The sequence below is a fragment of the Schistocerca piceifrons genome, chromosome 4, assembly GCF_021461385.2.
Source record: "Schistocerca piceifrons isolate TAMUIC-IGC-003096 chromosome 4, iqSchPice1.1, whole genome shotgun sequence".
Lineage (NCBI taxonomy): Eukaryota > Metazoa > Arthropoda > Insecta > Orthoptera > Acrididae > Schistocerca > Schistocerca piceifrons.
The window spans coordinates 500,402,392-500,423,428 of record NC_060141.1 but is presented as its reverse complement, the minus strand read 5'-3'; the positions used below and the strand labels follow the sequence as shown (position 1 = coordinate 500,423,428).

At 40.6% G+C, this 21,037-nt stretch overlaps 1 protein-coding gene across 3 annotated transcripts in view; it reads right to left on the bottom strand.

The window, feature by feature from the left end:
- LOC124795501 (patj homolog) overlaps positions 1-21,037 on the bottom strand; it is a 489,093-nt gene that overhangs the window by 78,054 nt on the left and 390,002 nt on the right. For all 3 annotated transcript variants that reach the window (XM_047259561.1, XM_047259560.1, XM_047259562.1), the window contains one exon: positions 9,859-9,993. In XM_047259561.1, coding sequence (XP_047115517.1) covers positions 9,859-9,993 — 135 coding nt within the window. The remainder of the gene's footprint in view (positions 1-9,858; positions 9,994-21,037) is intronic.

Here is a 21,037-nt window from a genome sequence, read left to right as displayed (position 1 = left end):
GTCACCTGTTGCCCCATTCCTACCCTGTACACTTGCTGCCTCTCCCTCCCAGCTGTCAACTATGCTTCCTCAACCTCCCCTACCACTACTGCCTCCTCTCGCTCCTCACTCTATACACCTTCATCCTAGATGATCCACAGTGTAGTCTGTGTTACTGTACAAGAGTGATCTGTGTGTGTGTGTGTGTGTGTGGTGTGTGTGTGTGTGTTGTGTGTGTGTGTGTGTGTGTGTAGGGGGGGGGGGGGGGTGAGAGAGAGAGAGAGAGAGAGAGAGAGAGAGAGAGGAATGTACTACATAACAGCTCAGATCCCCCAACACTTCCAGTGGATGCCTGAAATTAATTCTACTTCTATAATGAATCTCCATTCAAGACAACATGCTGCATCCTCCCAACAATTAAAAGACTGCAAAACATTTCAGATTTTCACCAAAAAGAAGAAATAGAAAACATACACACATTCACACAAGCACAACTCACACACTCATGACCACTGTCTCCAGTCGACTGCAACTGCATCTGACATGAGGAGCTATCTGGAGTGGGCACTGGGGATATTGGCTACCAGTGAAAGCAGCCATATGATCTACAAACTAAGCTGTTAAGCTGTGACCCTTGCGCTGCTTTCCATATGGGTATGGCAACTAAAAAACTGTCTGGCCACATGAATGGTCACAATTAAACTGTGGCCGAGAAACAGCTGGACTACCGAGTTGAACATGCTGCCCAACACCATGTGCTTCACTTCAATGACTGCTTCACAGCCTGTGCCGTCAGGAGCTTTCCTATCAATACCAATTCTTCTGAATTGCACAGGTAGGAACTTTCCCTAAAATGTATCTCTCATTCCTGTCATCTCCCTCACCTTAATCTTTGCTAGCTCCTGTCCTTCACCTACCTATCCCCTCCCCTGCTCCCACTCCAGCACTAGACACACCTTCTGTTCTGTTAACACACCCACCGTCCTTTTCCCTTCTCTTTTTTCCCTCTCCCTTCCTGTTCCCACTACATCCCACAAGCTCTCACAGGCCCTGAATCCCTGCCCTGCTATCCCTCCCCTTCCCCACACCATCGCTCCTCCTCCTCAGACCCCACCAACCATCCCAGACTCTTGCCCATGTCAGACGCAGTTGCACTCTGTAGTTGGGTCACTGCTGCTGGAGACAGTAGATGTGTGTGTGTGTGTGTGTGTGTGTGAGAGAGAGAGAGAGAGAGAGAGAGAGAGAGAGAGAGAATTGTGCTTTTGTGAATGTTTGTGTGTGTTCTACTTCAGAAGGTTCCTTTTGGCCAAAGGTTTAAGTGCTTAGCAGTCTTTTCATTGTGCCTGTTTGTGACTAGTGGTGAATAACAACTTACCCCTTTCAAAATATTTTTGTCAGACACAGAGTCTGTTTGATACCTCGTATACGAATACTTTGTTTAATAAATGTTGGTAATAGGTTTCTGGAGTAAGATATTTACAGACTGCATACTGATTAGCATGGATGAGACTATTCATTTGAGAAGATTTTTATTTCTAGGCTTTTGCTTTGCTACACTCTATTTGGTTCTTGTATCATCAATGAGTGTCTGAACACTAACTTTGGTGCCACTGACGGCCTTTACACATAACAATAATTTCTTTGGATATTGTGAGAAATCTTTTGATTAGATTCTGTTACTGTAGTCATTGAAGGCTTAACACATTACCCTTTTGATTGCCACACAGTTTCTTTCAGCATCTCTCTATCTCTAAGTTTTGTATTATACCTACTATGCAATGACAGTTTTAGAAGTTTCTTTATGGCGAATATAAACCACAGAAGGTGCCTCCTATCATGAACTGTTTTATTGGGTACCTATTTATCCAGAACATGATCAATTATTCTTCCAAATTTGAGCCACCGTTTGTCTACAAGAGCGTGACAAGAGGCAAAAGTTTTGAGTTCCTCTTCGAGATATGACAAGATTGACTCTTTATCTAGCTTACTGAACATGTGAATCTTCCTACTTATTTTAACTATCCTTTGTACTTTAATAATTATTGCTGCTAAAACTGCATCTTGGTCACTTACAGCAACTTCAAAGAGGTCAGCACAGTTAAGCCTAATGCATTAGAGCCAATAAATTTCTAGCATGAGTGTGTTTTCGAACTATCTGTTCTACACAGATTTCAGAGAGGGTATTTAGTAATGTTTCACACAATGTCTTGTCATGTCCACCACTTATAAAACTGTAATCATTCCAACTGATGGCTGAATATTTTAAAGTCTCCTCCAATGATGACAGTATAAAAGTTCAAATGTGTGTGAAGTCCTAAGGGACCAAACTGCTGAGGTCATTGGTCCCTAGACTTACACATTACTCAAACTAAGTTATGCTAAGAAACAACACACACACCCAAGCCCGAGGGAGGACTCGAACTTCCGGCAGGAGGGGCCGCACAATCCGTGACATGGCGCCTCAAACCGCGTGGGCCACTCCATGCAGCGATCACAGTATAACTTCCATACATACTAGCAAACTGAGGTTCTCCATAAAGTTTTCAATTACATCTGCAGCTTTATTCTGTGGTCAATAGAAAAATCCATATACAAGTTAATACTCACTGTTGATACTGATTCTTGCCTCAATGATCTCATATGTAGCTTCAGTTTCTACCTCAGTGGATTTTAATTTGTTGTCTACTGTGACAAACACACCAGTTCCACTTCCCATTGTCTATCCTTCTGAGATACACTTCGATGTATCCTAAAAATTTCACTGCTGTCCATTTTGTATTTTTATCAGCTTCAGAACTTAGTATTATATGAGCTCAACTGCTTTTTAGGAGCAATTCAAGCTATGGCACTTTTTCAGTGAATGTTTTGGCATTTGGTCACTAGGATTTTAGTCATTTCATCTGTGGGGTCATTTCTTTGGCTCTTATACTAATATCTTGGTGTTTCCTACAGCTAACATTATCTAAATGGACAGAGAGTCACCCAAGCCAAACACCATTGTGTGCATTCCACGTACATCCAGCCACCAGGGTAGCAGCCTCTTAAGTGTGGTGCACTCCTGGCCCATTTTGGAGGGCTCTACGGTTCTCAACATTGTGGCCACAGTCCAGAAAGTCACAGCCTAGCTCGTCACAGAACCTTCAAAGTCTATGGTGCAGGTCTTCCACTGGACTCAAAAGAAGTGGCCGCAATTAAATCTGTGGATAATGCTGCAGTCTGCAAGCATTATTGATTAGTCTTGAAATGCCAAACAACAGGCATTGTACATTCCAATGTGCATCACAATCTGCAGTTGGTTCAACCTTGTTTGGTAAATGCGGAATAGCCTCTTCAACATGTTGAATGTGGCCTCCAGCCCTACACACAGAGCACACAAGTTGATGCTTTCAATCCATTGTTACTATTTCCCTAAGAGATAGCAATTCCCCATACATTTGAACTGCCAGAGATTAACAGACCCTTTCCCTTTTGCTCTCCCTTCCTACCAACATGCGACACAATAGGCTTTACACTGTGTAAACTTGTAAATAATTTACATGAAGCACTAGTAATTGAGATTTGGGGGGGGGGGGGGAGGGAGGGGAGGGGAGAGTGTGAGTTTGATGGTGCTCCTATGAGACACAGTATGATGTGAGCAAGGCAGTAACTGCTAGCAGATAGATGGAGGGCAGCAAGTGTAATTTCTATTAACAGCACAGGAATCCAAAGTTACTGGTGTAGAAGTCAACTCAAAGTCCATATCTGAACCACACGTATGAGGAGTCACAAGATCATGTAACATGGGCTCATAAAGATTCACAGTCCTTGTCATGAATATTGTCCTCTACATATTAAGCAGGTCCTCCTCCACAGCTCAATGGTCAATGTATCAGGCTGCTATGCAGAGGACCTCATTTTGATTCCCATACCACCAGGGGCTTTTTCTTGGTTGGACCACTGGAACAGGGGGCAGTCATCCTCTAGATGGCAACTGAGGAGCTGCTTAAGTGAGAAGTAATGGTTCCCAGGTCCAGAAAACCAACAAACAGCTGGAAGAGTGGCATGCTGACTGTACAGCCTTCCATACTGTATCTAATGATGCCAATGACAGACGATAACATGCCAGTCAGTCGGTCTCGGCTAGCCCATCATGGCCAGGACACTGAGATTCTCTTTTGCTTTGTACATTACACAGCAAAGATTTTATACAAGCCTGACTCCATCCAATCAAACAATCTTATACTGTATTAATCTTCGTGTAATTGGTGTTGCTTTTATGGCACGGTTCACAAAAAATTAATCTCCTTTCATTTCTCCATAACAATGATACGAACTGCATTTAGATCTGTTATATTTTGGTTCTAAACTACATTTTCCACATTGTTTTCAAGAAAAGCATGTTAGAGAAATCTAAAAGATTTTGGCCACGCAATGTGTGTCCATGTGGCACAGTGGTTAATGCAACTGCCTTGTAAGCAGAAGATCCTAGGTTCGAGTCCCAATCCAGCACACATCTTCACTCATTACTGCTGATTCCACATAAATTCTCAATGCAGCTGATATCATTGCTTCCTTCCGCTTCCTTTCCTTCCTGCCATCCTCCACCTTCAATTTACATAATATGCCCAGCTGATATTTGAACTTGGATGCAATTCGTTCACAGTAAATAAAATAGGTATTCTAGCACACTACCCTGCTTTTTGAGAAAGCCATCCCTAATGTTCATTATGCATAATCAACTCCAAATCAGTGGGATCAACAGATTGAAAATTGAGCATTTTTCACCATATACGTCGTCTGCAAGTGCATGCATTCTGATGAATCGAGAAAAGAAACTTTTATGACTACCACTTTTGTACCAATAAGGCCAATGAAAGTAGCGATGGCTGAGCACCCATGGCACCTGGCTATAAAACAGAGGACATGTGTTCTAATCCTGCATGCATCGAGCCCCCCCCCCCCCCCCCCCCCCCCCCGGCCACATGTGTATTTTCCTGCGTGTTAAAATTAGTGGGTATACAAAGACTAATAAGGTAAATAAATAAGGCAGGTAAAGAAATTTCTCAAACACCTGGGATTAGTGAAGAATTAAAATTTTAATCAATGTTGTTTGCAAACAATTCTAATAAATATTGTTGCAAATTTGTCACGGATAATCAGAACGAGTTGTCCTCCATCATCAGTCTGTTTCGATCCTACAGCGTACTGGTAGTGAATTTTTATTGTATATCTGCATAGTCCTTCCCATGAACCATGGACCTTCCCATTGGTGGGGAGGCTTGCGTGCCTCAGCAATACAGATAGCCGTACTGTGGGTGCAACCACAACAGATGGGTATCTGTTGAGAGACCAGACAAATGCGTGGTTCCTGAAGAGGGGCAGTAGCCTTTTCAGTAGTTGCAGGGTCAACAGTCTGGATGATTGACTGATCTGGTCTTGTAACATTAACCAAAACGGCCTTACTATTCTGGAACAGTGAACGGCTGAAAGCAAGGGGTAACTACAACCATAATTTTTCCCGAGGGCATAAATCTTTACTGTATGGTTAAATGATGATGGTGTCCTCTTGGGTCAAATATTCTGGAGGTAAAATAGTTCCCAATTCGGATCTCCAGGTGGGGATTACTAAGAAGGACGTCATTATCAGCAGAAACAAAACAGGCATTCTACAGATCGGGACATGTAATGTCAGATCCCTTAATCGGGTAGGTAGGATAGAAAATTTAAAAAGAGAAATGGATAGGTTAAAGAAGGTTGTATATGTGGAAGAGGCCTGGAGACACTGGAAGGTTTCCGACAGATTATATAATGGTAAGACAGAGATTTAAGAACCAGGTTTTCAATTTTAAGATATTTCCAGAGGCAGATGTGGACTCTGACCACAGTCTGTTGGTTAGGAACAGTGGACTAAAACTAAAGAATCTGCAAAAAGGTGGGAATTTAAGGAGATGGGACTGGATAAACTGAAAAAACCAGAGTTTGTAGAGAGTTTCACAGACAGCATTAGGTAACAATTGACAAGAACAGGGAAAAGAAACACAGTACAAGAAGAATGGGTAGCTTTGAGAAATGAAATAGTGAAGGCACCAGAGGATGAAGTGGGTAAAAAGACGGGGCTAGTAGAAATCCGTGGGTAGCAGAAGAGATACTGAATTCAATTGATGAAAGGAGAAAGTATAAAAATGCAGTAAACAAAGCAAGCACAAAATAATACAATTGCTTCAAAAATGAGATCGACAGAAACTGCAAAATGGCTAAGCAGTGATGCCTACAGGACAAATGTAAGGATGTAGAGGCAAACATCACTAGGGGTATGGTAGATACTGCCTACAGGAAAATTAAAGAGACCTTTGGAGGAAAAAGAACCACTTGTATGAATATCAAAAGCTAGGATGGAAAACCAGTTCTAAGCAAACAAGGGGAAGCACAATGGTGGAAGGATTATATGGAGGGTCTATACAAGGGCAATGTATTTGAGGGCAATATTATGGAAATGGAAGAGGACATAGGTCGTAGATGGAGATGAAATCAGAGATATGATACTGCAAGAAGAATTTGATACAGCACTGAAAGACCTAAGTCGAAACAACGCCCTGGGATAGACAACAATACATTAGAACTACTGATAGCCCTGATAAAACTCTACCAGTTGGTGAGAAAGATGTGTGTGACAGTCATAATACCCTCAGACTTCAAGACGAATATAATTTTTCCAATCCCATAGAAAGCAGGTGTTGATAGGTGTCAAAATTACCAAACCAAAACTATCAGCTTAATACGTCACAGCTGCAAAATACTGGCACGAACTCTTTACAGACGAATGGAGAAATTGGTAGAAGCCAACCTCGAGGAAAATCAGTTTGGATTCCGTAGAAATGATGGAACACAAGAGGTAATACTCACATTACAACTTAGCTTGGAGGATGGATTAGGAAAGGCAAACCCACATTTCTTGGATTTGTAGTCTTGAGAAATCTTTTGAGAATATTGATTGGAATACTCCCTTTCAAATTCTAAAGGTGGCAGGGGTCAAATATAGGGAGCGAAGAGCTATTTACAATTGTACAGAAACGAGATGGCAGTTATAAGAGTTGAGGGGCACGAAAAGGAAGCAGTGGTTGGGAAGGGAGTGAGACAGGGTTGTAGCCTATCCCTGATGTTATACAATCTGTACATTGAGCAAGCAGTAAAAGAAATAAAAGAAAAATTCAGTGTAGGAATTAAAATCCACGGAGAAGAAATAAAAACTTTGAGGTTCGCCAAAGACATTGTAATTCTGTCAGAGTCAGAAAAGGACCTGGAAGAGTAGTTGAATGGAATGGACAGTGTCTTGAAAGGTGGTTACAAGATGGATGATGATGAGGTCCCATACTCCGAGGAGCATAGGGAATGATGCAGGAGATCCACACTGCCGACTAGGCAAGGTCGTAGTGGAGATGGTTTGCCATTGCCTTCCTCCAACTGTAATGGGGATGAATGATGATGATGATGATGATGATGATGATGAAGACAACACAACAACATCCAGTCATCTCGAAGCAGGTAAAATCCCAGACCCCGTGGGAAATCGAACCCAGGACCCCATGTGCAGTAAATGAGAATGCTACCGCAAGACCACGAGCTGCAGACAAGATGGAACATCAACAATAGCAAAACAAGGATAATGGAATGTAGCCAAATCAAATTACTTCGAATTAGATTAAGAAATGATACACTTAAAGTAGTAGACGAGTTTTGCTATTTGGGGAGCAAAATAACTGAAGATGGTTGAAGTAGAGAGGATATAAAATGTAGACTGGCAAGAAAAGTGTTTCTGAAGAAGAGAAATTTGCTAACATCGAGTATAGATTTAAGTGCCAGGAAGAATTTACTGAAAGTATTTGTATGGAGTGTAAGCATGCATGGAAATGAAACACAGACAATAAATAGTTTAGATAAGAAGAGAACAGAAGCTTTCGATATGTGGGGCGACAGAAGAATGCTGAACATTAGATGGGTAGATCACATAACTAATGGGGAGGTACTGAACAGAATTGGGGAAAAGAGGAATTTGAAGAAGGGATCAGTCGGTAGGACATTTTCTGAGGCATTTAGGGATCACCAATTTAGTATTGGAGGGCAGTGTGGAGGGTAAAAATTGTAGGGGGAGACTAAGAGATGAATCCACTAAGCAGATTCAGAAGGATGTAGTTTGCAGATAGTTACTTGTAGATGAAGGAGCTTGCGCAGGATAGAGTAGCATGGAGAGCTTCATCAAACTAGTCTCTGGACTAAAGACCACAACAACAACATCCATACAGTAAAATATTGTTTGCAAAATAATATAGTGAGCTTCTGTAAGTAACATGTGGATATTGTAGTAAGTAATTTGTTGTAAACAGCATTTATGTTTATTCAGTAATATCAGGTTGCTTACTGTAAGTCTTCAGTTCCACTATTTTAACAATGGATGATGCATAGCCTGTGATTACTACTGAAATAAATAACTGTGAGCCTGTCACACAAGAAGTCAATGCTGTGTTTCAGTCTGTGCAAGAAATGTAAGATGATGTATTATCAACACATTACTCAAAGTAGGCAGTCTGTTTCTCTGTAGTCCAAATTAACAGGATCAACTTTCACTGAGCAATTTGTGAAGCTGAAGAACAAAAGGACTTTTGTTGACGTTGAAGAACTGTATCAAAAAGACAGAGCAAAAGGTGAAATGAAAGGTGTTGAGGCTAGTGAATCCAGGATGATTTGTAACATGTCTCAGCCAAGCTATGCTTCATCAGTTCTGAACGAAAATTATGAGACAGTAACCAGACAATCAAGCTACGGCGCAGTGCCTCTTAATTAGACAGCATATTGAGAATGAGACAACAAGAATATGCAAGATGTAGATTGCATGTGCAGCATTTCAGTACTGACCAACATGGAGCTTAAGTTTGCTGCATCTTTATCTTCAGCAAGGAATTTCAAACTGAAGTGTAAAAGTAGTCAATGGCATATTATGAAATGTGTCTCACACAAGGATGTAGAAAGCATTGAAGATAAACAGAAACTGGCAGCATTTTGAGTGTGCAGACAGCATCACTTATTACTAGTTTTAATCATGATTACATGACAAATACCTACCAAAAAGGGTGAAAGTATCAAACATTTGACATGTGTTTTCACAAAAGAGAGAAGAGTGAACCCTTGTTGCAGTTGGTAGCATATTTATACTAGGTGTCTGGAAAATTGTTGGTAAATGTTTTCCTGTGATTACAAGGAACTACTAATAAAAATGGTCCTCAGGTTATACCAAAGTTCAACCATTTAATTGACTTATTTAAAACCAAGTAACTGACAAAATCCATTTACAAAACATGTCCTGAGAACATTTTAAAACCATATGTTGCTGATAGCAAGTTTAGTCTCATAGTGGATTCCCGAGGCAGAAAAACTGATACTGTCCTGCATGATGATACGCTTATAGATGACAAGGGTCAACTGACTTGTTGGGTTAAGTAATACTGCCAAACTGTATACCTGTGTGTCAGGCATGTGATGTTTATTTTTTTGCCAAGTTAAAAACATTATTTTGAGGCTTCATAATTGCAGTTCAAATCAAAATTAATTTCTGAAAAAGAACTATTTTTTAATGTAAATGAATTCACCTTATTAACCATCATATACCCATCAATTTCAACACAGAGAAAATTATATATAAAAAAGGAAGAGTCAAACACACATCCTCTGCTTCTAGCAGCACTTTTTCCAAAGTGTATTAACCAGATTGGTAATTAAGCAACAGTAATAAAAAATGGTCTCCAGCTCCATATCTGAAGTAACACATTTTAAGTTTAAGTAATACGTTTTAAGCTTAACATATATTTTATAATATCAGATGGTCAAAGTGCAATGAATGTTACATACTCTGTCTGCAACTCCACCTGGCAGAATTGTTTTTACAACAACGCCAGTGCTACGTCCTCCAATGATCCCAAATCCAAGACCTGAGCCATCATTGATCAGGTCAATAATTTCGACCTGAGCCCACTCTGTGTTCAGCTGTAACAGACAAATAAGATGAGAAAATGGGTCAGTTTCTTAGACATATGGTATATTTCATTTTTACAATACACTACAGCTTAACATCAAATATCAGTGTTGCACTCAGTTCCACAAACTGAATAGCCTTACCTAACAATATACACTGTGCAATCTAATTTAACTCACATGATAGGTTGTATCTTAAGAGCTGGTCTTACTACTTAACCTGAAATACAGAAAAATTGAAGCTACCACATCCAACTGCAAGTACAAATTGAAAGTCTTTGAATAAGCTCATTAAACAAGGAGCATACTATTGTTACATCATTACAAACATTTTACTAATGCCATCAGAACACATTAAGAAAGAAGGAAAGAAAGATCTAGCTGAGAAATAAAAACATAATGTAGTTTCTGTAACGACAAAGTTGTGTCAGGGGAGAAGAAATGATTTCTAGATAAAGTCTCCACCACTCAGACACACAGAAATAATAAATGTGTATTGAAGTTAAGATTACAAAATCTAATTAAGGCTAACACTCAGCTTTCTGTAACCAAAAATCCTCCTAGATGCTTGGAGATTAGACCATTTTCGCAACAAGGGAAAATGTGGATGATTCATACACTGTACTTAAAAAATACAAGCAGATATTAATACTGAAAGAAATAGAGGGACTGTATGAATTCCACTTGTAGCATGGGTCTTATTATGTGCCAGCAGTGTAGCAATTTGTGAGTCAATAATTTCCTTTAATATTTGACAAGGTCTTCATTGATTTACTGTTACTTCTACAAAATATGTCAACATTTTCAAAGTAATTTTCCTGGTTTAATACAAACCCATGGCCATAAACTGAAAGAGCTTCAAGATTTATTTTATTTTTTTATTTTATTTTTTTAAATCACTGTTTCTTTGTGATACAGTACAGACTAAATTACTGTGAGAGCAACTCAGAATGTGTGACTTACACACACATCATAGGAGGCCACTTAGTGTGAGCAGAGATCCAGGGCATAATGGCTCTCACTGCAAACTCTGCATGTTTGACACACAGTGTATATGTCGTGAGAAAATGTATACATCAGAATCGTCCTCTTGGCTCAAGTACTTGAAGCTGTTGGATCAACATAACACCTGTAGTAACTAGAGATCTTGTGGCATGCTGTAGGTTATCTTTCTCCCATCAGACTGAGTATCATTTGCTACTAGAGGTTATTTTCAATGCCTGTTAACCTGTCATTCATTCTTCCTCACACAATGGTACTGCTTGATTTGGCAAGTATGTGGTCTTGCCTACTGCAAGTAAACACAGTGTGCTGTTCAAGGATGAGTCATAGTTTAGACTGGAGATTTGTTCTAACTGCCTGTTCATCTGGGGTGTCCCTAGGATACATTACAACTCTGCCAACATTATTTAATGGGATGAATATGGTTGTGGCACCAATATTTTTACTCAGGTCAGCATCATGTTAGGAGCATGTAGGTCACTAACTGCATTTTCTAGGAGCACTAAGATGGCTAAGGTTTTTGCAGATGCTGGCCCTGTAACGTGGCGTTGATGATCCTCGATTCCATTTGATGCATAATAATGCCTGTCCACAAAGGGCTCTTGCTCACATATCTGGAACACGAAAATATCACACATACAGAGTGAAAAACTCACCCACTTTCCAAAATCTGATGGAACAGGTGTACAACATGAAAAGCTGCAGTCCTAATAGCATTATCACAGATCATTTATGAGCTCTGGAAGAGGCTTGTCCAGTGATTGGAGGCATTACTGTAACACATACTAGACAATCTTATCAACAATATTTAAAGATGGTATGTACATTCGACAGCACAAAAAGCAGGTCACCCCTGAATTCCAATGTGTAGGCCGCACCTGACTGTATGCAAGCAACATAGCATAGTTGTGTCGCAGATCATCTACACCCTCTGAAGTATATTCATTTGATTATACACAACTGCTACCACAAGAGACCACTTGAGAGCACTGCTCATTATGGCAGTCTGTGTGGATATAAACTAATACCATGACACAACAAATATTAGAAAAAACGTTATTAGAATGAGACACTCCCTAATACTTGAAAATTAAATTTCATTACAATAACTGACATTGCAGAAGTCTTATCACACTCATTAAATGGCAAGACAAATTGTTGCTCGTAATCCAAATTTGAAGCCAATGTTAACCGAACAAAGCTTCCATGTCTGATCGAGAAACGACTAGGCATAAAGAGACATAAAATATCAGTGTTCACCAGTATCAGTTTACAATGCCAAATGTCTGAACATGGTAATAATTGATGATACACTTAGTACTGCACTGGGAACCCCGTAAAGCTTATATTGCCACTGAAAAGTAACCATGAAAGGTAAGTAATAAAGTGCAATGCACAAGTGTGTAATGCCAGGAAGTAAAGACATGGTGATGGATGGAGAGTAGAACCCAATACCCACCATAGGAATTGTTAACTATGCACACTCAAATGTCAGATATTAAATACATTCTTCAATAGTCTGACATTGGAACCTGAAATTACGATAAAATGATTTTTGCCTGGAAGGGATTTGAACCCAACACCTTTCCCTATTGTCTTAGAGCTATGAATAGATATCAAATATTTATCATTTGTTCACCAGTAATGAGATGTGCACATGTTCAGCTAGAGGTAACACAACGCAGCCAAGGACTCCATCCCGCACATATAATCACTGCTCATCCCACAACTATCAAATTCTCTTTCACCAGTAGTTAGGATCTCGCCGTTTCTAGAGACTTGGAGGAGTTTGGCATCATGAGGAAACAACAAAATGATGGGACAGAATCATCCCAAAGGGTTCAAATCCAGAGAAAAATTGGTATCCGAGCTCAAATCCCAGTATAGTGCCAATATTTTCAAAATATAAAGGTCACGTAAAATAAGAAATGAAGGTCCTACGACCTTACATGATGACAGGTTTGTGAACTAAAATAACACTACTAGTATAAGACAGATTACTAGAGAGTGAGTTTCTGCAAGCAGCAACTACCGTCTCTCACAGCTAAAATTAATCCAACTCTGTTCCAGTCAGTAATGAATGGACATGTTTAATGTTGATCTGGAACCACAGCAGAGTGCTGTGTTCTTTACTTGGTGTTACTGGAGGCGAAGAGAGTATATTTGCGGCTATATGTGTGTTAAGAAATTATTCAGATAGTGTCGGGGGATGAAATTGTAATAATCATGAGGGATGTGAATTCAATACTAGGAAAAAAAAGACAAGGAAAAGTAGTAGGTGAACATGGAATGGGGTAAGGAATGAAAGAGGAAGCTGCCTGGCAGAATTTTGCACAGACCATAACTTAATCATAGCTAACACTTGGTTTAAGAATTATGAAAGAAGGTTGTACACGTGGAAAAGGCCTGAAGACAGAGGAAGATTTCAGATAGATTATATAATGGTAAGACAGAGATTTAGGAACCAGGTTTTCAATTGTAAGACTTTCCAGGGGTGGATGTGGACTCTGACCACAATCTATTGGTTATGAACTGTAGATTAAAGCTGAAGAAACTGCAAAAAGGTGGGAATTTAAGGAGATGGGACCTGCATAAACTAACTTAACCAGAGGTTGTACAGAGTTTCAGGGAGAGCATAATGGAACAATTGACAGGAATGGGGGAAAAAATACAGTAGAAGACGAATGGGTAGCTCTGAGGGATGAAGTAGTGAAGGCAGCAGAGGATCAAGTAGGTAAAAAGACGAGGGCTAGTAGAAATCCTTGGGTAACAGAAGAAATATTGAATTTAATTGATGAAAGGAGAAAATATAAAAATGCAGTAAATGAAGCAGGCAAAAAGGAATACAAACGTCTCAAAAATTAGATCGACAGGAAGTGCAAAATGGGTAAGCAGGGATGGCTGGAGGACAAATATAAGGACGTAGATGGATATATCACTAGGGGTAAGATAGATACTGTCCACAGGAAAATTAAAGAAACCTTTGGAGAAAAGAGAACCACTTGTATGAATATCATGAGCTCAGATGGAAATTCAGTTCTAACCAAAGAAGGGAACCCAGAAAGATGGAAGTAGTATATAGAGGGTCTATACAAGAGTGATGTACTTGAGGGCAATATTATTGAAATGGAAGAGGATGTAAGAGAAGATGAAATGGGTGATGTGATACTGCGTGAAGAGTTTGACATAGCACTGAAAGACCTGAGTCGCAACAAAGCTCCGGGAGTAGACAACATTCCATTAGAACTACTGACAGCCTTGGGAGAGCCAGTCCTGACAAAACTCTACCATCTGGTGAGCAAGATGTATGAGACAGGCGAAATACCCTCAGACTTCAAGAAGAATATAATAATTACAATCCCAAAGAAAGCAGGTGTTGACAGATGTGAAAATTACCGAACTATCAGCTTAATAAGTCACAGCTGCAAAATACTAACACGAATTCTTTACAGACGAATGGAAAAACTAGTAGAAGCCAACCTCGGGGAAGATCAGTTTGGATTCCGTAGAAACACTGGAACACGTGAGACAATACTGACCTTACGACTTATCTTAGAAGAAAGATTAAGGAAAGGTAAACCTACGTTTCTAGCATTTGTAGACTTAGAGAAAGCTTTTGACAATGTTGACTGGAATACTCTCTTTCAAATTCTAAAGGTGGCAGGGGTAAAATACAGGGAGCGAAAGGCTATTTACAATTTGTACAGAAGCCAGATGGCAGTTATAAGAGTCGAGGGACATGAAAGGGAAGCAGTGGTTGGGAAGGGAGTAAGACAGGGTTGTACCCTCTCCCCGATGTTGTTCAATCTGTATATTGAGCAAGCAGTAAAGGAAACAAAAGAAAAATTCGGAGTGGGTATTAAAATCCATGGAGAAGATAAAAAACTTTAAGGTTCGCCGATGACGTTGTAATTGTCAGAGACAGCAAAGAACTTGGAAGAGCAGTTGAACGGAATGGATAGTGTCTTGAAAGGAGGATATAAGATGAACATCAACAAAAGCAAAACAAGGATAATGGAATGTAGTCGAATTAAGTCGGGTGATGCTGAGGGAATTAGATTAGGAAATGAGACACTTAAAGTAGTAAAGCAGTTCTGCTATTTGGGGAGCAAAATAACTGATGATGGTCGAAGTAGAGAGGATATAAAATGTAGGCTGGCAATGACAAGGAAAGTGTTATATCCTAGCCAGTAATGCCAACCGAGCCCGCTGCCAAAAGGTTGGCAGCATCAAAGTCCGGACGCCGTCCGCATAAGCAGCGCCAGCGATACAGGAAATCGCCGCAAGTCTGCGCGCGCCACGGCTGGCTTCTGGCTTCTTAAGCGCTGGAGTCGCGAGCGCTAGGACAGTTCTGTATTCGCCGCTCAGTTGTATACTCGCCACCGAATTGTGTACTTGTTAGTCAGTTGTGTGTTCATCGCGGCAGAGTTGTTGTTTGTCGTCAGCCGACGCTGACCTAGCCGCTCCAACTCGAACTAGACAGATTTCTGTAGACACGGAGTTCACTATTGTGTTTCTGTATCTTCATCAATAAAGATAAGTACCGACTTTTATTTAATCAGAGTGTTTGGGTTTTCATCTTTCTGTTCACTGTTCCAGCGGACCGGTCGGCCCGCTATTAAAAGTGTGGCGGTGACTTCGTAAGCCGTTTCTACCGCGAATTGTTTGTCGCTACGAACACCGCCACAAAAGAAAGCATTTCTGAAGAAGAGAAATTTGTTAACATCGAGTATAGTTTTAAGTGTCAGGAAGTCATTTCTGAAAGTATTTGTATGGAGTGTAGCCATGTATGGAAGTGAAACATGGACGATAAATAGTTTGGACAAAAAGAGAATAGAAGCTTTCGAAATGTGGTGCTACCGAAGAATGCTGAATATTATATGGGTAGATCACATAACCAATGAGGAAGTATTGAATAGGGTTGGGGAGAAGTTTGTGGCACAACTTGACTAGAAGAAGGGATCGGTTGGTAGGACATGTTCTGAGGCATCAAGGGATCACCAGTTTAGTTAGTATTGGAGGGCAGCGTGGAGGGTAAAAATCGTAGAGGGAGACCAACAGATGAATACACTAAACAGATACAGAAGGATGTAGGTTGCAGTAGGTACTGGGAGATGATGAAGCTTGCACAGGATAGAGTAGCATGGAGAGTTGCATCATACCAGTCTCAGTGCTGAAGACCACAACAACAACATGAAAATGGCTAAGGGTGCTTCCTATTCCATATTGAAACACGCGTATGGGACATAGTTAAAAAGTCCCGAGATACAGGTTGTTCTTGATGTTTGTCATAAATTTACAGAGCTAATCGGATTTGATCTAGGCGCTTCAGTCCAGAACCGCGCAACTGCTACGGTCGCAGGTTTGAATCCTGCCTCGGGCATGGATGTGTGTGATATCCTCAGGTTAAAGTAGTTCTAAGTTCTAGGGGACTGATGACCTCAGATGTTAGGTCCCATAGTGCTCAAAGGCATTTGAACCATTTAATCGGCTTTGAAGTTCTCAGAGGGACTATATTATATACAGTTGAGAGACAAATGCACATTCGTGAACAGCAGAATCCATAGCGTATTAGTTTCATAACTGACTGCAGTACATGGTTCGCTGGTTCAAGTCTCGCCTGACTCACTTTCTTTTCTCGTTCAATTTGAATTACCTACATCTCTTAATTGTAAAATTCATCATCTTTTTTTATGAATAATGCACGTCTTCTTGTATTTAATTACATATTGCACGCGAAATTCCTGTTGTCATGTCAGAAATAAATTCTCATTTATCGATATTTTATGAAAGACTGTTAATAAAATTAAGACTGCTGCTTAAATTACGAAAACATAACAATTTAATTTTTCAAGGCAAAAATGAAAAACTAAATACTCTTTATTTGGACTATGTCCATAGCTTTATACCACAGATGTAGATATGTGTCGCACAAAACTGATACACAATCAATCACTTTCACAGCATCGAGCACAACATACAAATGCTGCATTTTTAATTTGCTAATTTACCATTACAATATGAACTGAACACAACTGATATGAAGCCAAGTTAAGGGATTTGGTTCGATAAATAAGAAGACTGTTGAGCTGCCAGACGTACTGGATCTAACTTACGCAGGTTTTCCACATGTCACTGCCGAACGTTGATGGGATATAGAATGATACGCCATAAATTAGAATATTATGTCAGGTGAGAACGAGAGTTTTGCCGAATATTATTTCATTTTCTTTAAAAATTAAATGGCATTCGAAGCTATATGATTTTTTTGGCCGTCTCTTTTTACGTCTGAACTCCAACTGCTCACATAATTTACAGCCTAGTTCGACCGCCGGTTGGCCAGTGATGTCCAACTTTAATGCGCCGGTAAAGCTGCTGCCCTGCACATTATCGCTCAATCTACGTGCGTGTAACACAGCAAAAACGTATCCTTATGATCGTACTTGACTGTATTGGTCATAAGCTGGCTTCCGCTCAATGTGAAACGAAATCCAAACGCAGAAGAATACATGGCGTAATGTTTACATCAGGTTTATTCTTATGATGAATAGAGTGTAGTTTCAGACAAGGAGTGACGTGTGAGCTGGCGAATTGTCATGATGCAACATCCAACTCTGGTTTTCCCACAATTCAGTCCTTTTCTTGCGCACATCATCTCACATGCGCACTAGGATTCCCTGGTAGACTTCCTTGTTTACCATCTAATCACGTGGCACATACTGATGATGGATAATGCCTTTGTAGTCAAAAAACACAAACCAACATCACCTTGATCTTAGACCAACTCGCTTTTCTTGGACGAGGTGACCTTTGCCCATCTACTGCGACGTCTTTATCTTCGTTTCAGAATCATGGCCGTACACCCACGTCTCATCGCCTGTTATGATGTTCTTAAGAAAGTTTTCATTGTCATTAGCAGAGGCAAGCAATTCCTCGCACATTTCTGTTTCTTTTGGCCAGTCAACAAACGCGGTACGAATTTTGTACTGACACGACGCATCTCAAGTTTTCCACTCAAAATTTGATGGCATGATCCTACGCTGATGTCCACCTCCTCAGCAACTTCCCAAACAGTTAAATGGCGATTTCCGCGAATCACGGCACGAACGCTATCCACATGGCCATCATCTGGTAATGTGGAAGGACGTCCAGACTCGGTATCGCCAAAGACCGACATTCTGCCCTGCTGAAAAAAATTTAAACCGCTCGTAGCACTGTGTGTGAGTCATACAGTCCAGCACGCTTGTGCAAGCATTTGAAAGGTCTGTGAAAGTTTTGCGAAGTTTGTAGCAGAACCATATGGAAACTTCACAAGGAGAAAATAGTGGTCAAGCCATAACAAACATTATCTCAAACAATGGCTGTATACGTCCACAAATGTATTGTTATTGATACACATCTGGTGGCACAGAGAAGGTGTTTTGTGTTACGAACCGCTTCACAGGGATGTGTCCTTGGCAGTTGACATTCGTTGCCAACAAGTGAGATGCCTTGTAGTCGCAGAGGAACAAATGCGACCTGGATACAGCACAGGAACTTGGGTACCAAACAAGCCTACCGCATGTCTTCTAATCTGGCACCCGCGTGTGTTTACCTTTCTCTTCCCTTATCAATCAACCACCAAAGACGGTACGTTTCGTCTGTTCTGTTTTGTTTTGTTTGTTTTGGCTATTGCGCTTAAAATGTGGCTTAACTTAGAATAAGTCGCTACATACGCGGGCTTTCGATAACGAGGTGGAATATATTGTTGACAATTTCTCTGGTATTTGTGGTCTCGTCTGTTCTATAACTTATCAGGAAACGCTACATGCACTACGCTAATACAACTGGTGTCTCATCATAATAACATACAACGAATGGCTATCTTAATTAAATATGAAGTCTCTTGTCATACACAAGTACAGTAAACTCCCGTTTATGCGAAATCCATCAGCTTGTTCCATTGAACTCTGTCAAGAGCCTTTTCTAAATCTATAAAAACAGCAAAGATTTCTCTACCTTTTTCCATATATATTTCCCCTTAACAGGCCAACAGCGCCTCTTGTTTCTTTTCCTCTTCTAAATCCGAACTGCTCCTCTGCAGTTCCTCTATCCAGCTTGCCATATAGCCTTCTATTCAACTCTCTCAGCAAGACTTTAGCTGCATGAGAAATTAGACTGATGGTCCGATGCTCTTCACATTTTTTAGTGTTTCTCTTTTTCTCTATTGGTATCATAACTGTTGCAACGAAGTCCTCAGACTATTCCCTTTTGTCATATATCTCGTTACAGGGGTAGATTATTTCTTTTCTTGCCTTGTTTCCCAGACTCTTCAACAGTTCTGCTGGCAAATCATCTATTCCACACGCCTTCCTTTTTTATTCATCTCCTTCAGCGCCTTTTCTCTGGCTGTAGATGCAACCGTTGTTGACTTCGGTGCTGGAGCCGATGCGAGTGTTTATCAAAGCATGATGTTGCACGAAGGCAAGCATCCGGTCGGCAAGGTGTAACTGGGTTTCCAGCCGTTTGTCCTCATGCATCAGCATGGCCATCTGTACTTTTTCAGACAGCTTGAGAAGCCATACTGCTTCTAAGATGGTGAATCCCTTTCCATCTTCCGGCACATACTGCTCCTCTTCAACCTTAATTTCGCTTTGCATTTCATCCCCCTTATACAGACATTCAATATATTCTTGCCATCGGTTAAAACCTCCTGTGGTTCTTCTGTTAGAGTACCATCTGCTCTTTCTATTTCCATGTTCTTCCTCTTTCTTTTACGTTCAAAAACTATACATTTTGAAGAGGAAAGGAGTAGACTGGAAAGAGAGACGACTGATACATAATCTATATTTACACCAGAAAGTAATGATAAGGATTGGAAATGAAATGTCAGAAGGAAGCAGCATTGGACAAGGTGTTATACGAGGTTGTTGCCTTTCCCCACTGTTGTTTAACGCATACCTTCAAGAGATCATTGCGAAACGCTTAGATGAGAAAAGAGGAATATGTATTGGCAGAAAGAGAATAGAATGTATAACATTTGCTGATGACATGCTACTAGTGGCAGAAAGTGAGAGGACAGTGAATAACATGAATGAAGCTTGTGTGGAATATGGGATGCAAACAAACACAGCACAAACAAAGAGTATGGTCATCAGTACAAGATGCAGACTGTCCAATATTAAAATAAGACAATCTACCATTAGCCACGTAAGTGCATTTAAATATCTTGGAAGTACAATAATTAAAGAATTGCGATGTCACCAGGAGGTGAAAACTCAACAGAAAGCGGAGACTCTTATGTGGCAAATTAGATAAAGGTCTAAGGAAAAGGTTTGGCAAATGTTTTGTCTGGAATGTGGCACTATATGGGGCAGAAACATGGACGCTGAGACGAGAACACGAAAACAGGTTAGAAGCATTTGAGACGTGGATGTGGAGGAGAATGGAGATAATAAGCTGGATGGAAAGAGTAAGTAATGAAAGAGTATTGGAATGGGTTGGCAGGAGAAGATGTCTGCTGAAGGTAGTAAGAGAAAGGAAAGAGAACTGGGACATTCACTGAGAAGGGAGTGCTTGCTAGCAGATGCTTTGGAAGGATTGGATTGTGGGAGAAGACTGAGAGGACGAAGGAGATATGGTTCAAATGGCTCTGAGCACTATGCGACTTAACTTCTGAGGTCATCAGTCGCCTAGAACTTAGAACTAATTAAACCTAACTAACCTAAGGACATCACACACATCCATGCCCGAGGCAGGATTCGAACCTGCGACCGTAGCGGTCGCTAGGCTCCAAACTGTAGCGCCTAGAACCGCACGGCCACTCCGGCCGGCCGAAGAAGGAGATACAAGATGATAGACGACATAAAGGGAAGACGAAATTATGCAGACCTGAAGAGGATGGCAGAAGACCGGACAGCCTGGAGAACTATCAGGTGAAAACCTGTCTTTTGGCAGAACACTGATGATGATGATCCGAAATCCGCTTTATCCGAACAATTTTTTTCCGATTTTCGCGGCTCACATTGGCGCTGTCTGACGCATCACGCAGCTACGCTTTTGGCTTGCTAGAATG